The 19,924-nt window shown below is 34.9% G+C and overlaps 4 protein-coding genes across 5 annotated transcripts; 2 read left to right on the top strand and 2 right to left on the bottom strand.

Moving 5' to 3' along the window:
• Positions 1-40: 40 nt before the first annotated feature.
• Positions 41-1,168, bottom strand: LOC108141896 (ATP-dependent Clp protease proteolytic subunit). Its single transcript, XM_017265507.2, has 3 exons — positions 999-1,168; positions 520-945; positions 41-462 (listed from the first exon to the last, which is right to left on the bottom strand). The coding sequence occupies exons 1-3, from the start codon at positions 1,038-1,040 to the stop codon at positions 175-177; spliced, it is 756 nt and encodes a 251-aa protein (XP_017120996.1). The 5' UTR covers positions 1,041-1,168; the 3' UTR covers positions 41-174.
• A 1,249-nt stretch (positions 1,169-2,417) lies between these two features.
• On the top strand, positions 2,418-4,478 carry LOC108141749 (procathepsin L). The gene is made up of 5 exons (XM_017265244.1): positions 2,418-2,547; positions 2,609-2,761; positions 2,827-3,213; positions 3,843-4,003; positions 4,068-4,478. The coding sequence occupies exons 1-5, from the start codon at positions 2,428-2,430 to the stop codon at positions 4,261-4,263; spliced, it is 1,017 nt and encodes a 338-aa protein (XP_017120733.1). The 5' UTR covers positions 2,418-2,427; the 3' UTR covers positions 4,264-4,478.
• Positions 4,479-5,810: 1,332 nt separating this feature from the next.
• Positions 5,811-13,975, top strand: LOC108141680 (short stature homeobox protein 2). 2 transcript variants are annotated; one of them, XM_017265155.2, is made up of 5 exons: positions 5,812-6,379; positions 9,199-9,515; positions 10,143-10,200; positions 12,453-12,784; positions 13,716-13,975. In XM_017265155.2, the coding sequence occupies exons 1-5, from the start codon at positions 5,950-5,952 to the stop codon at positions 13,893-13,895; spliced, it is 1,317 nt and encodes a 438-aa protein (XP_017120644.1). In that variant the 5' UTR covers positions 5,812-5,949; the 3' UTR covers positions 13,896-13,975. The 2 variants fall into 2 exon arrangements, with proteins under 2 accessions (XP_017120646.1, XP_017120644.1); XM_017265157.2 differs by lacking the exon at positions 10,143-10,200 and having other exon boundaries at positions 5,811-6,379; positions 13,716-13,827.
• Positions 13,976-16,104: 2,129 nt separating this feature from the next.
• On the bottom strand, positions 16,105-19,744 carry LOC108141688 (FERM domain-containing protein 5). Its single transcript, XM_017265167.2, has 8 exons — positions 19,412-19,744; positions 18,567-18,671; positions 18,465-18,507; positions 18,233-18,406; positions 17,787-18,166; positions 17,622-17,710; positions 17,345-17,562; positions 16,105-16,846 (listed from the first exon to the last, which is right to left on the bottom strand). The coding sequence occupies exons 1-8, from the start codon at positions 19,499-19,501 to the stop codon at positions 16,224-16,226; spliced, it is 1,722 nt and encodes a 573-aa protein (XP_017120656.1). The 5' UTR covers positions 19,502-19,744; the 3' UTR covers positions 16,105-16,223.
• Positions 19,745-19,924: the final 180 nt, after the last annotated feature.

Genomic DNA, 19,924 nt, shown 5'->3' with positions numbered 1-19,924 from the left:
TGTTATATAAAGTCTTCAGTATAGTAACTATGCAATCGGATTGCTGCTTCAGGAAAAACTCGACTTGAGGTTTTCTTGGTTTTATTGGAAAGTGAACATTCTATAGAAAGCTGAAGTATATCCAAATCGATTTATAAGTTGAAATTGAATTTTGGCTTATACATGAGATGAATTTTAAGCCGCCTGCTTGCTTCGTTTCTCCGACTCCTCGGGTACCGATTTACCGGAGATGCTGCCATCCGATGATGGCCCCGTTTCCGAGACCGTCTCTGGCGGATGCTCGAGGACGTGGTCGATGATGCCCAGCATCTTGGCCTCTTCGGGAGTCATGAAGTGGTCGCGCTCCATGCGCCCGCACATCTCTTCGTATGAGTTCTTGGCATGCTTTACATAGATTTTGGTCAGTTGACGTTTAATTTTAATAATCTCCTCCGCGTGTATTAGGATGTCTGTAGCTTGACCCTGAATAAGATAACCTTATGAGTACTGGGCATGCACCAGAAACCGGATCCAACTTACTTGTGCGCCCCCAGAGGGTTGGTGTATCATGATCCGGGCGTTGGGCAGGGAGTAACGCATGCCCGGTGCCCCGGCCGCCAGCAGAAGGGAACCCATGGAGCAGGCCTGTCCCACGCACCACGTCGCTATCGGTGGCTTGACGTACTGCATCGTGTCATAGATCGCCAGGCCAGCTGTCACCACGCCGCCCGGAGAATTGATGTACAGATGGATGGGCTTGTTCACGTTCTCCGATTGCAGGAACAGCAGCTGGGCCACCACGGTGGAGCTGATGTCGTCCGTAATGTTGCCCATCAGGCATATTATCCGTTCCTTGAGGAGGCGTGAGAATATGTCGTATGCCCGTTCACCGCGTCCAGTTTGCTCGACTACCATGGGAATCAGGTTGATATTGCGGACCGAATTCGCCCGGCCACCACATTTCACCTGCAATTCGGGCGATTAGTATCTGTACTATCTGGTGACCTAGTTTCACTTACTGAATTAATTTGTAAAAAGCGGCTAACAGCGGTTTTTAGCATGATCCTGGGTTTTGTTTTGACGCAAATCAACCGGATTCGCAATGTTATGCAAAGCAGCTGTTTCTAAGGCTAAGACAACACACTTTTAATCATTTCTGACACAAATGAAAAGAAACAAATGCTGTTCGCTTGGCATATATGACAAGGGTCATATGAATGTATATTTTGTATATATATATATGTATATATTGCGTTTAAAGGGAATTATTGGAATATTCGACAGATGTGAAACAGGTGGTCACACCGAGCATCGGCGCAGAACCGAAAACAGCTGATATATCTTTTTGGTGTTACCCAAATCCCACCACATCCCAGAGGAACGATTAATATTTTTGAAAAACTGGAATTTTTACAAAAACGGTGTACAACAGTCAACAGTAGAAGTAAGCTTAATTTATTGAAAAGGATTTTTTTTAGCTCACTCGAACTATATTTTATTAATTGTTTCTGTTTATTTTTTTAAATTTTAAATAAAAGCTTACATATATTCTGTGAACAAATTGATGCCTGGGGGAGCGTTTATTTCCCACAGCCATATAGTTAGTTAGTTCCACAGACCTGTTATCACGGCTCCAATTTTATTTAAAAGCGGTTGCTTCCCGTATGTTTTTGCTAAATCTATTCAGTTAATTATATTATAACTCATTGGGAATTTAGTATGTTTACCATCAGACAAAGTTTTTGTAAAATTTTAAAATTTATCATGGAAATACAAAAAAGTTGAATTTTTTGGCTCTGTGTTATCAAAAATAATATGATGCAATGGGTAAAATATATTAATAGCTCAAAAATTAGAAATAACCACAATAATACAACATTTAGGCTAGAAAATACTGATTGCCAAAAGCAATATAATAAGTGAATACTTTTTAATGTCAACGTTGAAAATCACTCAAAAATTTAAATTTTATGTATGTATTTGTGTCATACTTTTTTAAAGAATTCACGTTTTTAAATCCTTTTTTTTAATTAAGTTTAAATTACTTCAATTGCTTTAGAAGACAACCGCAAGCTTCTTTGTACTTTTTTTTAAATATTATTTGTTGCTTTGGTGATAGTATCTTCGATTTTTAGTTTCTGATTTTTATTTTCCCAATAGTTATATTTTTTTTTGTTATTTCCTAATTTTAATATTTTATTTTGCAATTATGTTGCAAATATATTAAAATAAAAAATTAAATTAATAATAGTTAGTAATTTAAATTTACAAAACATTTTGATGAGTTATTGTGCTTTTTTCACCAATAGTCGGTTTACTAGGGTGTTTAATGCTTCGATCTCGCAACCAACTTATACATTTTCACAATTATTGCTAAGAGAAAATGCTTAGTTGCTATTTTATTATGTACATAATTGGCAGTATCTGAACGTATCGGAGTTGGCAGCTATGTGGAAAATTTTAATATTTATCTGTTTATGTGGCCTAAAATACCAAATTGTGACTTCTAATTTAAATAATAGAAATTCAACTGCTTTGGATTACAAGAGTGAATTTGAAAAATTTAAGGTAAACATTTTTCTTCTATATTACATCTAAGAATAACTAATTAAATCTTTTTTTTTTATAGAAAAGTAATAACCGCAAATATCTTCGCACTTATGATGAAATACGAAGTTTAAAAGTCTTTGAGGAAAACTACAAAGTTATTGAGGAACACAATCAACATTATCAGGATGGTCAGACAACCTTCAGATTGAAACCGAATATTTTTGCTGACATGGTATTTTTAGTTTTGTATACTGAAGCTATATTATTTTATTAACAATTTTGTATCTTTGAAACTAGAGTACCGATGGTTACCTAAAGGGATATCTGCGCCTACTGAAAAGCAATGTTGAAGACAGCGCTGATAATATTGCTGAAATTGTTGGCTCTCCTCTCATGGCAAACGTACCCGAAAGTTTGGATTGGCGAAGTAAGGGATTTATAACACCATCGCAGAATCAACAATCCTGCGGTTCGTGCTATGCTTTTTCTATTGCTGAGAGCATCGGTGGACAGGTTTTTAAGCGTACCGGCAAAATATTGAGTTTGAGTGAGCAACAAATCGTGGACTGCAGTGTGTCACATGGAAATCAAGGATGCGTTGGAGGCTCCTTGCGAAACACTTTAACCTATTTGCAGAGCACTGGCGGCATTATGAGGGCGGCCGATTATGCATATGTCGGAAAGGTAAGTAACAATATCTTTTATTTCTAAAAAGGTATTAATGCATACAACATTCTTTTAAATTTAATCAAAAAGGTGCACTGAATAAATTAAATTTAAACTGACTTTGCCAAGCCTAAGATTATATACCCTTGCAGCTTTACACAAATTAAAAAGTTTAGAAACGATAATGTTAATGCGTATATTTTTTAGAATTATGTCGATTTTTCGCTGAATTTTTATTTCGGTCCAATGGCAGCTATATGTTACCGTTGTTCGATTTTAATAAAACAAAAAACCTAAAACCATAATTATGTTTGTTTTCCGGATGGTTCCTGTCGGAGCTTTATAATATGTTCCAAATATAGATATAGCTTTAAAACTAAGAAATCCGTTTGCGTCGAAACAGACAGACGCATAGACGGCTATACATAATAAAAAAACACTTTTATATATTCGGAAATAATCAAAGCGTTGTAAAACTTGGACTGAATTTATAATACCCTCTATAAGGGTAAAATAAAAAAAAGGACAGCAATGGTTATTCGATTAGGTGTAAAGATATGTTCAATTTGATTTAAAGTGCTGGTTCTTTCCAAATTAATTTTAAAATATTCTGAACTTTTCCGTAAATTATTATTCTTAATTTGCAGAAGGGAAGATGTCAGTTTGTCTCGGACCTATCTGTAGTCAACGTAACATCGTGGGCCATACTTCCTGTACATGATGAACAAGCGATTCAGGCAGCAGTTACTCATATTGGACCGGTAGCCATATCCATTAACGCAACTCCAAAGACCTTTCAACTGTATAGGTAATAATATAAGCATAACATTTTTAAGTTTTAAATGCTAATTAAGAACTTGTTTTTTTTTCAGTGACGGTATCTACGATGACGTTCAGTGTTCATCAGCTTCTGTAAATCATGCCATGTTGATTATTGGCTTTGGAAAGGATTATTGGATTTTAAAGAATTGGTGGGGTGAACTTTGGGGCGAATCTGGTTATATGAGAATTCGAAAAGGAGTAAATATGTGCGGTATTGCCAATTATGCTGCATATGCCATAGTTTAAATACATTTTAGTCCATTCAAAAAAGATTACAGTTAATAATTAAATATTGATTTAAAAGAAGATTTAAGGAAATAACTTTTTCTTCAAGGTTTCTAAAATTGCTTTAATTTTCTAACATTAATAAAAATATATTTTTCGAATAAACCATGATTTATCGCCACAAAAATATTGTATATTAGACAGAATTTTGATTTTGAATACTCATATGATCTAAATAACAGATTAGTTCTTTTATGTCAATCAAAAATGGCATTTTGTATTCGTCGAAAAATATGTAATAGGTTTTGTTTCCGACCTTAACTCAAACAACAACTCATTTTTCAAGTCAAATATTTTAGAAGTTATGAGCATTATTGTACATTTGCGGCTAATGGCGCCACCTAAAACACAATTATTTTCAAGGGGCATATTTTATATTTTGAAATTGGTTAGCTGTGTAACGAGTAGCTAATAGTAAATATATTGTTAAATGGTCTTGAATTCTAGACCATGCTGCCCTTTGGGGCATATTTTTCGGAAATATTTAAATGTTATATTAGTCCCGAAAGAATAATTTAGTTTGAGTTTAAATTGCATTACCTGATTAGATATGTTTGGGACAAATGGCAAAACTAACTGCTTGCTGTTAAATTCAAATTACCCAGAAGTTGATAAATGAGATGCGTATACACTGTGCAACATACAAGTAATTTGGTGCAGAAAGTGACACATTTTTGTGACACTTTTGCAACTAAAAAGGGGATAGTATATGAATCTTTGAATACGTTTTATAACTGTGCACTAAAAAAAAACAATTATGTCACGTTTGTTGCACAGTGTCATTAACACAAAATTGAAGTAATGAATATTGAGGGCGTGGCAGAGTGCCAACTCAGGTCCTTATTTTATGGCTTTGTGCCCGCCCCCAATCGATAAAACAGGTTGGTCCCCATACGACGACTTTGGGAGATAAAAATTAGTACCCCAACAGCAGTAGATTTACATGTTAAGCACACCGAATTTAAAAGTATTTATGAAGTGCCAACAGCTTAAATCCTTTGAAGCTCCGCACTCGGGTCATGGCAAAACTCCTCCCACATTGCATCATTTATAGCAATTATAATGGGTTTCATTGCCGCCTAATGGATATATTGTATTCTATAATGGCTATAACCAATAATAGGAAAGTAAGGTGGAATCGCTCAGCGTGCAACCACTTTGGCCTTATGCCGCTGCCTCCGTAGACCAATGAGAGACCAATTTAAAGCACGTAGGCAGGACTTACACTCTCAGCTCCGGTGGTGGATGTTCAAGGACTCACGAGAGAGAGCGAAAAAGCGAAAAGGGAGAGCACTTACAATGTGGGATAAAAATGTTAATTGAATGAAGTCAAGATGTTTGTAGATGCCAGTTATATTTGTCTATTACAACGGACAGTCGATGGATTTGCATTACATTTTCACCCATTTGCGCAATAAGTGCGCAATTTTAATGGCCTGCTCTCTCCTGCTTAATTTGGCAACAAGGACTTGGCCATCAGGATAAGCCGAAGGACATGCGCAGCAATAAAGAGCCAGTGAGGTGATTAGACACGCCGAATGCCATTGGTGTGGACTATAAAATAGTCGGCAACTTAGTTCCGTTACAGCAACTTATGCTCGAACGCATAAAAAAACTGCGGCTATCATTTATTTATTAACAAAAAGCATGGAGCAGTTGGCACAGTTTGTGACCAAGTCCTTTGAGTTTAACTTAACCAACAACAGTGTTCACGCTTTGTTCAATTCGATGACGGGCGCGCGTATCAAAAAGCACACGGAAGTGAAAAACGCCATATTCATAAATTCCCTCAGTTCCGGCGGCAGTTACGCCGAAACTTGCGCGAGTGGCGAAGAATCGGTGGATATTGACATAACCGACTTGTCCGTTTCGGAGAGCAATACGATTCTCGAGGCTGATCCGGAGCCACCAGAAGAATCCCAATCACAATCACAATCCCAAACCCAATCACAATCCCATCAGGAGGAGACTGTAGTGGAATCGTTTCGCCTAAGCCCAACTTTTCGCAAGACTGTGGAGACTAAGCCCAAAAACTGGCTAATATCGGAGGATTCGAATGTGGAGTCGCCGGCGGAAGGTAACTTAAACATATGACTAAAATTGCCCAAAATGGGTTTAAGTTTCAATCCCCATTAATAGAATTTATGCTCTAAAAAAACGTTCCGAAATTGTGTTTTTTTTTACTTATTATCAACAAGGGTTTTTTTTGAAAATTTAAAAAAAATCTTGTCTCGAAGAAATTTAATTGTTGTTAAACATCTCAGTTTAAGCCGCTCAAATTTTAGTCCCCAATAAATTAATTTATGCTCTATTAAATATGTCGGTAAATTTATTTTCTAAACGTATTATTATTTGTTTAGTGATAAATTTTCTTAGTTGCCCCAAAATATAATTTTTAAAACATATCTTTTATAATTAATTTACCATAAACTATAATATGCAATTAAAACTATTGGATTGATCCAAAAAAAGAAGTTGCAGTGCGACAGACAGACGGACAAAAAGTCGAGTTGGAAATATTTATTTTTCTGCCTTAATCAGATCTGAAAATAATGATAGTACCCCGTGACAATCGGATATCCGTTTCCTCGCAAACTTATCTTTTAGTTTTAAGGATACCTATAAAAAACTTTAAAAAAAGTAGAAAGTAGAAAGTAGTAGGTCGTCTTTATATTAGAACAATCGGAAAAACAAAAAAAAAATATAATTTTTATAACAACTGTGTTTAAAAAAAATACAAAAATACTTCAAGATTTTGTGGTTTTAGAACTTCGTTCATGGTCGCTTCATAAATAGCTAAATACAGTATTTAAGCGAATATTTTATTTTATAAGGCTATAATATTATCAATAACAATTAATTCTTTTTTATTCCAAATGGTATACTCTTACATCCTAAAATTAATTTTAAAAAATAATAATCCAGACACTATAAATTTTATTATTTCCGACATTTTTTTATAGTTCTTGAATATTTAGTGATGGATGGTCTATTGTTTTGGAATGACGATTTAAATTTGATCAAAGTCGGACGTCTATATCTTATAGCTCCCATGGAAACAATCAGAATATTACAAAAATAAATAAAAAAAAATTTATCTTCTTTAATTTTGATTTTTTTTGTAATTATTTTGGACATAAAATGCTTTAATAATTTAGAATTACGCATTTAATTTGATTCAAATTGGGAAATTATGAAATATAGCTGGCAAAGGAACGCTTTAATAATTGAGGTGAAAATCTTCATAGCTTCAATGGGTTTTAATGGGTACTCATAAAATTCGAAACTTAGATGTCATAAAGACGTTTAATTTTTGCAAAACTGCAAGAGTGTATAAACTTCGGCTTGCCGAATTGTTTAATTTGTTTTTTAATATTCTTAGAAAAAAAGTAATGGTTAGGTATTTCTGATTATGGTTTTAATTTTAATAAAATCGGTCAACTACATCATATATCTCTCTTTGAAACAATCAAAAATTGTAAAAGAATAAATGAAAACCAAATTGTTTTACATATTCATTGAAATATAGTAATTTCCAAATTACGGGTTTAGTTTTATAATCCAATAGAAACAATTAAAAAAATATATGAAATAATTAAAACTTCGCTTTTTTTCAATTGATTCGATATTTATTAATGGTTTATTAGTTTTACGGTTTTAATTTATGAAATAATTGTTGGATTTGCTGTGTGTTGATAGACACTAATCGAATAAATATATACACCAAAATATTATTACTCCACGAGTAAGGGCTTTTTTTCATATCTCATAATAAAGCCATATTAACTTGCATATTTGCAATTTTTTGCATGACTAATCCCAATAAGTATTTTAAATTTGTTAAACCGAAATTTGAACAACATTCAAAAATGTATTAGGTCCCGTATCTGTGTATCTTCATATTTTTCGGACAAATAAAAAATATGTCTTTTATGGTCCAAGTGTGTCACTCATACGTACTGTTGCCTTTGATAAACTAATTTATTCTAACTGACATTACGTGCTGTATAATAATTTTTGGGAAACTTTGATACCAGCTTCTTTAACTTAAAATAAAATGTTTTGATTTTTAAATATATTTAATGCACATCAATATCTACTACATTAAACGATGAGAGTAAAGTTTTTTGGATAAACTTCCGAAAAGCCAAGGGCTCCGAATAATAAGGTCGAAGTTGGTAACAAAAAAGGATAAGGATATATCCATTGGCGAATAAATGAATAAATATACTACCTAAATATAAAAAAAGATTTCTTGGAAAAAACGTTTTTTTTGGGTTTTTTATTGTCTTCTAAAATAAAAAAAACAGTTGTAGATCTAGTTGAAATACATCATAGTTTTTATGTTATGATAGTAATTTGCGTAAGGTTGATACTTATTATTTTATATAAAAAAACTATTAACTGTCATTAAAATAAAGCGCTCCATAACTTGGAATGAGTTGTCATAACTGGACGATTGTCAATATTTCACTAAATGATCTAAAGCTTACTGCTTTATAATCTTTTACTTATCTTAAAGAGCGCAGCTTTTTTGTTTAAAAAAAAATTTTGTGAATATATGTTCACTATCATAGAATTTACGCAATGTGTAGTAGTGCCAACTCGACCAAACTACGTAAACACTATTTTTAAAAGTGGTCACTAGAAGGCAACCGTTTTCTACTTTTCTCTCGAAAAATTCGATAAAAATAAAATGTGTATTTATACTAATTTTACAAATTTTAACCAAAAAATAAAAATGGCTTTTAGCATTATTTTCTTTGACATATTTATTAGTGTTCAAATCCCCAAAATACAAGGATACTGCCAATTTGAAGACGTTCGGAGGTCGGGGCTTTTACGGAAGTACAGACCTTTTTTTTATAACTTTATAATATGACTATAACTTTGCAGATCCGAAAGTTTCTGCGGTGGTGACCGCCAACATAAGCGAGTGCACGGATGACAGCAATACGCCGAAATTGGCGCCCGACAAGCCGGCAATAAGCGACAAGTGTGGCTCCCCGGAACCAAGTGGCCAAAGAATCCGGGAGCACTGCGACCACCTGGACTCGTCGGTGGTCAACACCAAGCAGCGAAGATCGCGGACGAACTTCACACTCGATCAGCTGAACGAGCTGGAGCGACTCTTCGAGGAGACGCACTATCCGGATGCCTTTATGCGGGAGGAGCTCAGTCAGAGGTTGGGGCTCAGCGAGGCCAGAGTGCAGGTAATTATCTCCATAAATTCTGGCCAAATGGCAGCTTGACATTGAAAAGGTTCGCCCCTTGGACACTACGAATGGCACAAATTGATTTTCAATGGATATTCATTACACTTGTACTAATGACAATCCAGACAGTGTCGCCCCAAATCCGAACTCTGGGCGAATGTGAAGGCCTTACTTTGATTTTTCAACCACCGTCGCTGTGAAAAATATATATGTATATGGGGTGTTAAGTGGTTTACACCACCCCCTTTTGCAGTCTGGGATACAAGTAGAAAATTGTTTGAGCATCAGGGGGCCGGTTAAAGATTAAACGCTCAATCAGGGGTGGCGGCAATACAAGTAGACACTATGTGGTCATGGAACATGTAGATGCGATGCTGGAAGCACCAGGAATGTCACTTTTTTTATGGCCCGTAATAAATTGCTTCAGTTTTCGGAACTTTCAGCTAGCTAACATCATCTTACTCGGCTGTAATTAATGACAAATAAACAGCAATAATTTAATGTATTACAAGAATTAATGATCAAATCGGAGAGGAGAATTGTATTTTCAATTTATACTTAGGAAAAAGCCATCAGAAGAAATCAACTTAATATAAAGTAACCCTTTTATCAATATACTTTCAGGTTTGGTTTCAAAATAGAAGGGCGAAATGTAGAAAGCACGAAAACCAAATGCACAAAGGTGAGCATATAAAAGATAAAATGGTGCTAATAATTAAATTACACTAAACAGAATTGTTCATAATTTTATATTGGCAATTCTGGAGTCCCTAAATCATTAGTTTCTTTTCTAATCCTCGCTCATCATCACCCACGCTGTAGCCAAGTTATCCCCAATTAAGCTTAATTAAAGTGTAAATCGCAATTAGTTAAGTACACAGAAATCAGGCAAGACCATTTACATTTACATTTACATTTGGGGAAACTGTTCATTTTCTGGCTTATCAACTCGTCGAGCCAATATGTTACGGTTTCACAGTTATTTAAATGTCTCTTCATTAATTCATTTGGCGCTCCTTTCGACTTCAACCCTCGTTTCCAAGGACTTATCCCATTCATCAACTCCCCGACTCGTCCGGCTCACTCAATAGAATTTGTATTCTACGTTTTATTGCTCGAATATTTAATTTGATGAAGTTAGCAATGATTTGTGTTGCTGTCGCTAAAAAACGTTTTTATGTATATTGCCGAAGGGATTTGGCCCGTTTCGTTGGTAGAATTTGAGCAGATGCGATTGTGAGAATTGATTATAATGCGAAAAGCAAACAAACAAACCGAATAAAGCACACACACAGCAAAAAGCACACAAAAATATGTTTTAAATTTAGTGAGTAATATATTCCTTACACAAAATTTTATTCTTGATATGGTAAAACACAAATACATGAATGAATTTCTTAAAACTATTGCATTTATTTTCGAAACGATGACCTAGATATACAATTAATATTTTACACCTTGATTTAAAAGCCACATAAACAAAAATCCGATTTATGAGCAACTGGAGCTGCAGACGCTTTCGCTTTATATTACCTAATTGGATTAAAAGATCTAATCTCATTTATCAAATTGCCGCCTAATGTTGCCGTATTTCAGCATACCGGACCTCCGGTATAAAAAAGTTTCGGAAATGTAATCAAATTGAAATTTTGGCATAAAAAGCACGGCAGACACAACGAATGGGCAGCACTTTATGGGTTCATATCAATTCTCAGGCCTTTTGCCGCCGGTGAACCACCGTAAACAAGACGTTAACCTGGCCTTTGGTCCCCGGAGGCCCATTTGTATGTGCTCCAGGAGCAACACGTCCCTGTGGTTGAATGACGCCGCCTCCGAACACGGGGCGTTTCCCGAGCAATAAATTACAAAATGAATTCAATTACTTGTCACTGAATCTTAAAACGATTTACCAATCTAGAAAATACGGGTATGCACATTTCGAAAACATTTTTGCACTTGGCAATTGGGCAAAAACAAGATTTACTACTAAATAATTAACGATAATGTTGTTGCAAAGAAAAAAAAATAATTGCAAAATAAAACGTTATATTAAAGTTGTGAATTTAGCAACTTTCTTAAAAGTTTTTCTAAACAAATTTCTATTCAACGAAAACTATGAGTGGATTAGAAAAGCGAATGTTGTTGAGATGAAATTTAGCCGTGGGGTTAATTAATTCAGTATTGTCAAATAATAATTTAAAAGCCAATTAAACTCATTTTTCGCGAACGAGTGTATGTTCCTTATACCCAAAAGTGAGAAATGCAAGGCACTCAAATTGAAAACCAAGTTCTTGATAGAGAACTTTCAATTCTCGAATTAATAGATATCAAACACCAAATAGGATAGCTATTTTAAACATTTTCTTCAATAACTTTTATGTTAGTTTATAACAAATTTTTATGTTTGGTATGTCTATAATACTTACAAATTATAGTAAAAAAAAAATAACCAATGTTAGAAAACAAAAAATCAAAACACAACTAGAAGTGAACTCGGGACCTCAATTATTACAACATTAAAAGTACTTATACGCTTTATTAAAATTAAAATTACTAAAAATATGCTTAATGTGAGTGAATAGCAAAAATCTGTACTCAAACTGAGTGAATCAATTTTTAATCGCCGACCTTTAGTGTGCATATTTAACAAAAAAGTGAAACCTATAATTTTCAGGAAAACGTTGACCCACAAATGTACTTTTTTTTACGACCACAAAAAAAATGTAAATTCAAACTCCCTTCAGGCACGCGACATAGTTTACCAAGATTGAACAAGACTTAATCAAATAGTTAGATTATTAAACTAAATTAAATAATTAAAAGTAGATGCTCTTTATTTTAAAGTCTTACAATTCTTCCGTTTCTCATTTATAAAACTAAAAAGCCTTACAAACACAGTTAACCAACGCACATTTAACAACGTATATTTCGAAGGATTCCTGGTGGGCAGTCGTAGTCCTCCAATCGCCACTCCACTGGAACCCTGTCGCGTCGCACCCTACGTCAGTTTGGCCGCCCTTCGAAGCTCATCCGTTCCGTCTCATCCTCACCCTCATCCTCATCCTCTTCCTCTTCCTGCTGCAGCGTCGAGCTCGAATCCCCAAGCACCCAGTGGCACGAGTTCCGGCGGCAAAGTGGTCAGCGTGGAGTCGCCTCACTCTCCGGCGATATCGCGATCGGCCATCAAACAGTTTTCCAACACCGTTGCAGCCGCCGCCGCTTTTTCTGCATTCGATCCAGCAATTATTTCCGTGGCAGCTCATCAGGTAAAACTCATGAAAATTAATTGCATAATAATATACAAGACTGGTCAGTATAGGGTCCTGAAAGATTTTAGTGTGCTGAACTTTAGGTCAAAATTAAAAAAAAAAAAAATGACATAGTAAATTTAAACATTAAAATGTTTGAACGTAACATTGTTTTATTTTTAAATACAAACTTACTTAAAATAAACTTAAAGAATGGTAATGTAATTATTAACATATTTAATTGATTTATTATTAATAGCAAAATTGTGAATTTCAATATTTTTTAATTTTAAAATTAAATTTTATTCATACCTAAAATTAAAATGAAATGGTAACAGACTTTGATTTAAAGAAAACACCCCTTGGGTCTTTTTTTTTGGTCATTACCGAAATTGTTAATTTCAAAGTGAAAATATTTGGATTTGACAGGATTTTTCTCTGGGTGATGATTTTAAAATTCCTTTTTTATACAGATGTACATAAGGCTAGTCGAAAAACTCACTCTTACTTATTAGTTTGGAAGATTTTTGTGTGCATAGAAGAACCTTCACGTTTTTATACAATGTTGGACCGCTCTTATATTAATTCAGATTCGAACAGAAGCTTACTCTGAATTAAAAAAAATGTTAACTATTTGTTTTCGAACAATTACTAAATTTCTATACAAAGCGATTAACTTTTAAGCGGGATTTTCACATTACTTAATAAACACAGCACTAAGTGTGGTTCTTTTTCAGAATATTAAATTTGACAAAGAATCACTACTTTGTTAGCAGCTTGAGGTAAAGTGCAGGAATGTAAATCTGTAGAAGGATTATTAACCTACAAGTAGATTACAATTCAGCACACCAAAATCTGTTAGTATGGGTGTAATTTAATGTTGTAACATATCTATAACACAAATTAATTATCGACCCCCCTTTAAGTGTAAATCCCTTCCGCGTTTCAGTATGCTGCTGCTATAACCAATGGAACCGTGCCGACTGGACTCTTTTCTGTGCCACAATACTCCATAAATCTGGCTGCTTTCGCCGCCGCGCACAGCAAGAGTTCCAGCATAGCGGACCTGAGGATGAAGGCCAAGAAACACTCAGAATCGTTGGGACTTCAGGCAGACGTGGTTCTTTAGTAGACAGCTTCGCATAGATTATAGAAATGTACATTCAATTGATGAAATGGTAATATTCCGTCAATCATCGTAATAATAAAGAATAGCCACATTTATTTATTTAATAAAAGTTTTACTTAATAAATCTAACGAATAAGATTGATTTTAAACAATATCGACAAATAAAAGAACTGTTTTTTGAACGTGTTTGGGTCTTTTGCTCTGATTTTTTTAGTATAATCTTTAATAAATTTAATGGTGTGTGGTGATATTATTTAAAAGCAAGCTAAAATCCTACACAATACACTAATTTATATAATTTATTAAGCAAAGACTATTATTTTAAATCAAATAATTCATTTAAATCATAAGCAGGCAGCAAAGTAACAAACAAACTTACTTGAGTTGTAATGGTTCGATTGGGAAAACTCATAAAATTTAAAATTATGCTTTTGAAGTGGCTAAAAAAAAAGTAACAGTACTTATATACAAATATTAACAAATTTTGCTCCAAATACACTTTCCATACTGGTATATTATTCTAATTTTTATATGTTTATAACACCTAATTTCTTAAAGTGGCTTTGCGGAAATGTAAACAAAAATCATGCAATAATTCCAAGACTTATCTTTTTCCTTACGGTACCGTGGTAAAACAGTAAAACTATGGACTTAAATATTGTGTTTTTTCTTTTGATATTACTCATTTTTAAATTTCCGACTATGATTTTGCGGAAAGGTACCAAAAACCTTCAATTATAAGTTCATAACTTTTCTAGCAGACTTCCGATTTCGAAATGGTATATCTTTAAAGTCTTGTGGCCTAAGTCTTTTAAAATCAGCATCTAAATTTTGTTTTGCAATTTTGAGTTGTTTTTTTTTTACGATATAACTTATTAATCGTTTTCCAAAAAATGGCACTGCAGAAAAGTGACCAAAAGCCTGCAGTTTTAATTCCATAACTTGTCCTGCAAGCATCCGATTTCGAAGTGGTACAACTTAAATGTCTCGAGGCTTAGTTCTCTAAAAAACTGCGTTTATAACTTGGTTTGTAATTTCGTGTCGATTTTTGGAAAATTTTATGATGTAAACCCTTTCTTAATCTCCGAAAAAATCGTCTATGCAGAAAAGTGACCAAAAACCTGCAGTTTTAAATCCATAACTTTTCTTTTACGCATCCGATTTCGAAGTAGTATATCTTTAAAGTTATGTGGTTTAGATCTCTACAAATCTGCGTTTAAAACTTGGTTTGTAGTTTCAGATCGATTTTTTTGAATTTTTATGATGTAACCCCTTTCGAAATTTCCGAAAAAATCGTCCTTGCAGAAAAGTTACCAAAAACCTGCAGTTAAAAGTCCATAACTCTTAAATTAGGGATCCGATTTCGAAGTGGTATATCTTTAAAGTCTCGTGGCCTAAGTCCCTTTAAATTTGCATTTTGAGCTGTTTTTTTACGATAAAACTTAAAAATGGTTTTCCGAAAATACCACTGCAGAAAAGTGAGCAACAACCTGCAGTTCTAATTCCATAACTTGTCTTGCAAGCATCCGATTTCGAAGTGGTATAGCTTTAATGTCTTGTGGCTTAGTTCCCTAAAAATCTGCGTTTAAACTTGGTTTGTAATTTCGGGTCAACTTTTTAGAATTTGTATGATGTAACCCCTTTATAAATTTCCGACATAATCGTACTTGCAGAAATGTGACGAGAGACATAGTCCCTAACTTTTATTTCAGGCATCCGATTTTAATGTGATATATCCTTAAAGTCTTATGGCCTAAGTCTCCTAAAATCTGCATCGACATCGATATAACTTATTAATTGTTTTCCGAACCCAGCGCAGAAAAGTGACCAAAAACTTGTTTTGCCATTATCCGATTTCGAAGTGGTATATCTTTAAAGTCTTGTTGTGGCCTAAGTCTCTTATAATCTGCATTTAAATTTGGTTTTGAAATTTTAAGTTATTGTTTTTACAATCTATTTTAGTAATTGTTTTCCGAAAAATAGCACTGCTTGCTTATATAGATTAAATACACGTTTTTTATCCAAGTCATTTTTTTTCAAAAAAATATAAAAGTATTTGGTGTCGATGGAGATTTTTTTTAACTTGCTGCCCCATTTTAGGTGTTTTGATAAACTTGCGATGCATACATAGGTCAAAAGAATGTCTTTTCTTGCCAGCACCCAATGAAAACGAATTAGTTAAATGTTAAAATAAAGTTCAGGCTTTTGTTTTTAATATATGGAATCGTTATAGCATAATAATAAAGAAATCACTTAAATACATTTTAAAATACCCGATACATCAGCTGCTAGTGGAATCAAACATGCTTCTACATAATTGAAGAGCCCTTATTTTCTCCGACCCAACTTCTCCAAGACAAACTCTTTCAAAGGCTGGTAGTATTGGTAGCGCAAACAAAGCATTTCGGGGGAGTTGCGCAATTGCTCGAAGGCTTCCGACTCGGACTCCATGATGAACACGGCAGTTCCGGCCATCGCAAAAGCCACAAAAATCACGGACGGAACAAAGGCGTGTAGTAGGTGGAATTTGCGGAACTTCTTGACCTTCCGTGCGGATGGATCCGCGTGCAGAAATTTATCGGCAGGCGAACTGGACTTCGAGGCGACATCGGACTGTCCGTAGTACAGATTGGGGGAGTAGGACCCGTGCTGCTTGGCTTCGTTGTGCTTCCTCGGATGGTCGTAGCCGTTCACGGTCAGCCCGCTCTCGGTGGAAGAATGCTCGATGGAGTCCCGGTAGGCGTAGCCCCCCATTTGGGTCGCCAAGTAGTTGACACCCTCGATGTTGGACGACCTCAGCCGGGCCTCCTCGCAAACGGGCTCCAGACTGGATATTTGGATGCCACCATTGACCTCACCCATGCCGTGACCATCCTGCCCGTAGAAGTGTCCGTTTGGCATGCCGTACCCCAAAGGCTCTGACATCGTCGATCTCGGTAAACTGCTATAGCCTGAAAAATAATAGTGAAGATTACTTAATTTTATCTGCCGGAGTAATTTAAGTGGTAACTAAATGCGGTTGAAGGCCCTGCATAGTTTTTCTTTAGAACAATGGGTTTTAAATAAACATGCTTCTACCCTTAAAAGGCTTATTTAATTTATCAAAAATAATTGCCTCCTTCCTTTAATTGTTTTTAATAGTTTGTTATTTAAAACATATATGCTAGGTTCAAAATTAAATCAATTAATTAATTTAAAAAGAAAACAGCTTTAGAAGTCGGCTGTCCCTGGATCGATCCAAAAAAAATATAACAGGGATTTGGGGTCCTTGTGAGTTTTTGATCTTACAATGAGTCTAGAGAAAAACAAATCTTCTTAACAGATACTTTATCTGTCCAAAAAATACACTTTGCCACAAATAAGAACGCGAGTTCTTTAGACAAGAGACGAACACCTGCAGTTCTCAAGAAAAATAAAAATAATAATAATAATAAAAAATAAAAACGTACGTATTTGTGCTAGATCGCCTTGGGGACTGGACGGCGTTGCTGGCACACTGCTTGCCTTTCGCTTGCTTGAATTCGAATTGTTTATTTTTTGTTCCCGCAATGCATTTATGTTTTCAGTCAAAATTTCGCGCTCAGTTCTTCCGGTGTATCGGAATTTCGTGCCCCAGGAGAAAAATCCTCCTCCCGAAATCACAGCCGCACTTTGGCTATTGGGTAATCTAGGGGGAGAATCAATTTATTAATATACAAGGATAAATTTATATTAATAATCACTTACGTAAAGAACAGCATTTGTTCTATGGCACATCTCCACAAATATCGACAAGCGGCGCCGGTTGGACACTTGAACCCCACTGTGTGTTTTTTCTAAAGCAAAATTGTACATTAAACAGAGGTAATGTAAAGAAAATTAACCATTTTAAATATATATATTACAACTTACTGGTTCACGGCTAGCATCGGTATAGCTCAGATGGGCTATAAACATTTTGCCCTCAAAATTGATCTTATGTATTTCATTCCAGCGAAAATGTTGAGATCGTTTGCCGGTGACAAAGGTGCTTATACCCGAATTGTTTATTCCGATATACTGCTGCGATCCCCGGTGATCCTTCACCGGATGAGGATCGATGCCGTAGGTCTCCAGGCCGCGTGCTATGCCTAGGAACTCGTCCATGGCCAAGGAGAGATCCTGCCCAGGCTCTCGCTTTTTATGGAGCTCGATTATCTTCTTTTCCAGATACTCTGTCTGGCGTAGGGCTAATTCTATGGAAGATACATAGCTGCCTATATGCACGTCTTCATTGTAATCGCCAAGCTCTTCTATAAAGCAAATGGTATTCAACATTTAAGTTACAGAACTTGTTTTCAAAAGATTTAAGAAGTTACCTTGAACAATTAAGGCACCCAGTGCGGCTGCCTCGCCCAAGGAGCAATACAATCGACCATGCCGAAGGTCCCTTTTTAATTGCTGATACAACATAATCCGTGCATTTCCGGTCAGTCGAAATGGATCCGCTGGGTAGAACTTAACTCTTAGCGAAAACAACAGAGGATCCAGTTCTGCACAAAAAGTTAAATGACCATAAATCGAGAATTCATTGGTTAACAATTTACTTACCTTTGCATTGCTTAATTATTGATTTCGAGAGGTCGAGCCAGTGCTGTTACAAATAATTATTAAAGCTGTGTACACAAACTATTAAAAAAAACCCAAACTTACCCTTTGCTTTGAGGAGTCAACATATCGCAAGCCAAAGTAATCTTTCTCTTTGATTTCCAACTCACCGCACAAATACTCCAATAGGTAAATTCCTTTGTGGAACGGCTGTATGAAAAATGATTTGGTTTAATTAAACGATTATTTTGTAACTGTTTGACTTTACAAACTCAATGAAATCTAAAAAGCGTTTGAGCAACTTGATAGAAAACTGCCGAGTAGTTTCTAAAAGGCTTTGAATATCTACCCATTTTTGAAATTTTTCCTAGAACACATTTTTAAAAAACTAAATCAAAATATGGTAAAGTTTTAAAGAATGTTTATTTCTAAAACATTTTTACTCCTTCAAAACTGTATTTAAAAATAAAACAATAGGCGATTCGAATTCAAAAACCATTTCACATTTTATAAATAAAGCTCTATTAGTGAACTAGCTAAAAATATACTAAAGAATTTGTATTTTAAATTGATTAAAGGGATGATGAAGGCCACTTTTGCCGGTAAGCATAAAGGGCGTTAGCCACCCATCTGTTTATTGCACGAGCTTATAGGTAAAATAAAAATAAATTCATTTATCTTATGGATTTATTCAGGACCTTTAATAAGTAGTTAGTTTATTTTTAGATTAGGCCCCTTTTTTAACATTTAGTCGCTGTTTTTGGCGAGAAAGAACTGTGAACTTTCGTTTATTCATATAACGGTACAATTGTTTGTAGCAGAATAACATTACAGCAATGCATAATGAATCAAGTGCAGATGAGCAATCATTTAAATGTCGACAACCTTATTCACTCACGAATGTAGGACAATTTGGTCGGAAAAAGGCAAAGTTCAAGAGCAGCACAAACCTGAAATTCACATTCTAGGACATCGGAATCATCGAGGAGTCGCACAGTGCATTTGTACACAATATTCCCATCATTTTTACTCCTGAACATTTTGTTGATTGTGTTGAATGAACTGTTACACTTGGATGGCTACTTTCACTTAAGCAATGGTCACTTTATTGGTCGGATTCAATTGGCTAGTTTATTTTAAAGCCAAGTTATGATTGCTCAACATTTTACTTGCTATTTTTCTATCCAAATATTTTGGCGATGCCCGTGTCCTTTGCCGTCCTTTAGTTGTTCCCGTTAAGGGTGTTTTTCGTGTGGGGAGGCCACTAACAAAATAAAGCACCAAATAAGGACAACTGCCTGCGCCGTTAAAGTAACCGTAACATGTATTTGTACAGATGTTGACTATTGGTATATTGTGGCCCCAGGGTGCAGTATACTAAAACAGAGAATATTAATAAAATATGAATAAATATATAAAAACTAATGTTAAAAAGGACAGGTTGAATAAAGGTTATTGCTCTG

Source organism: Drosophila elegans, unplaced genomic scaffold, assembly GCF_018152505.1.
Source record: "Drosophila elegans isolate 14027-0461.03 unplaced genomic scaffold, ASM1815250v1 contig_814, whole genome shotgun sequence".
NCBI lineage: Eukaryota > Metazoa > Arthropoda > Insecta > Diptera > Drosophilidae > Drosophila > Drosophila elegans.
The sequence above is the reverse complement of the archived record's forward strand: the minus strand, read 5'-3'. Positions and strand labels throughout refer to the sequence as shown.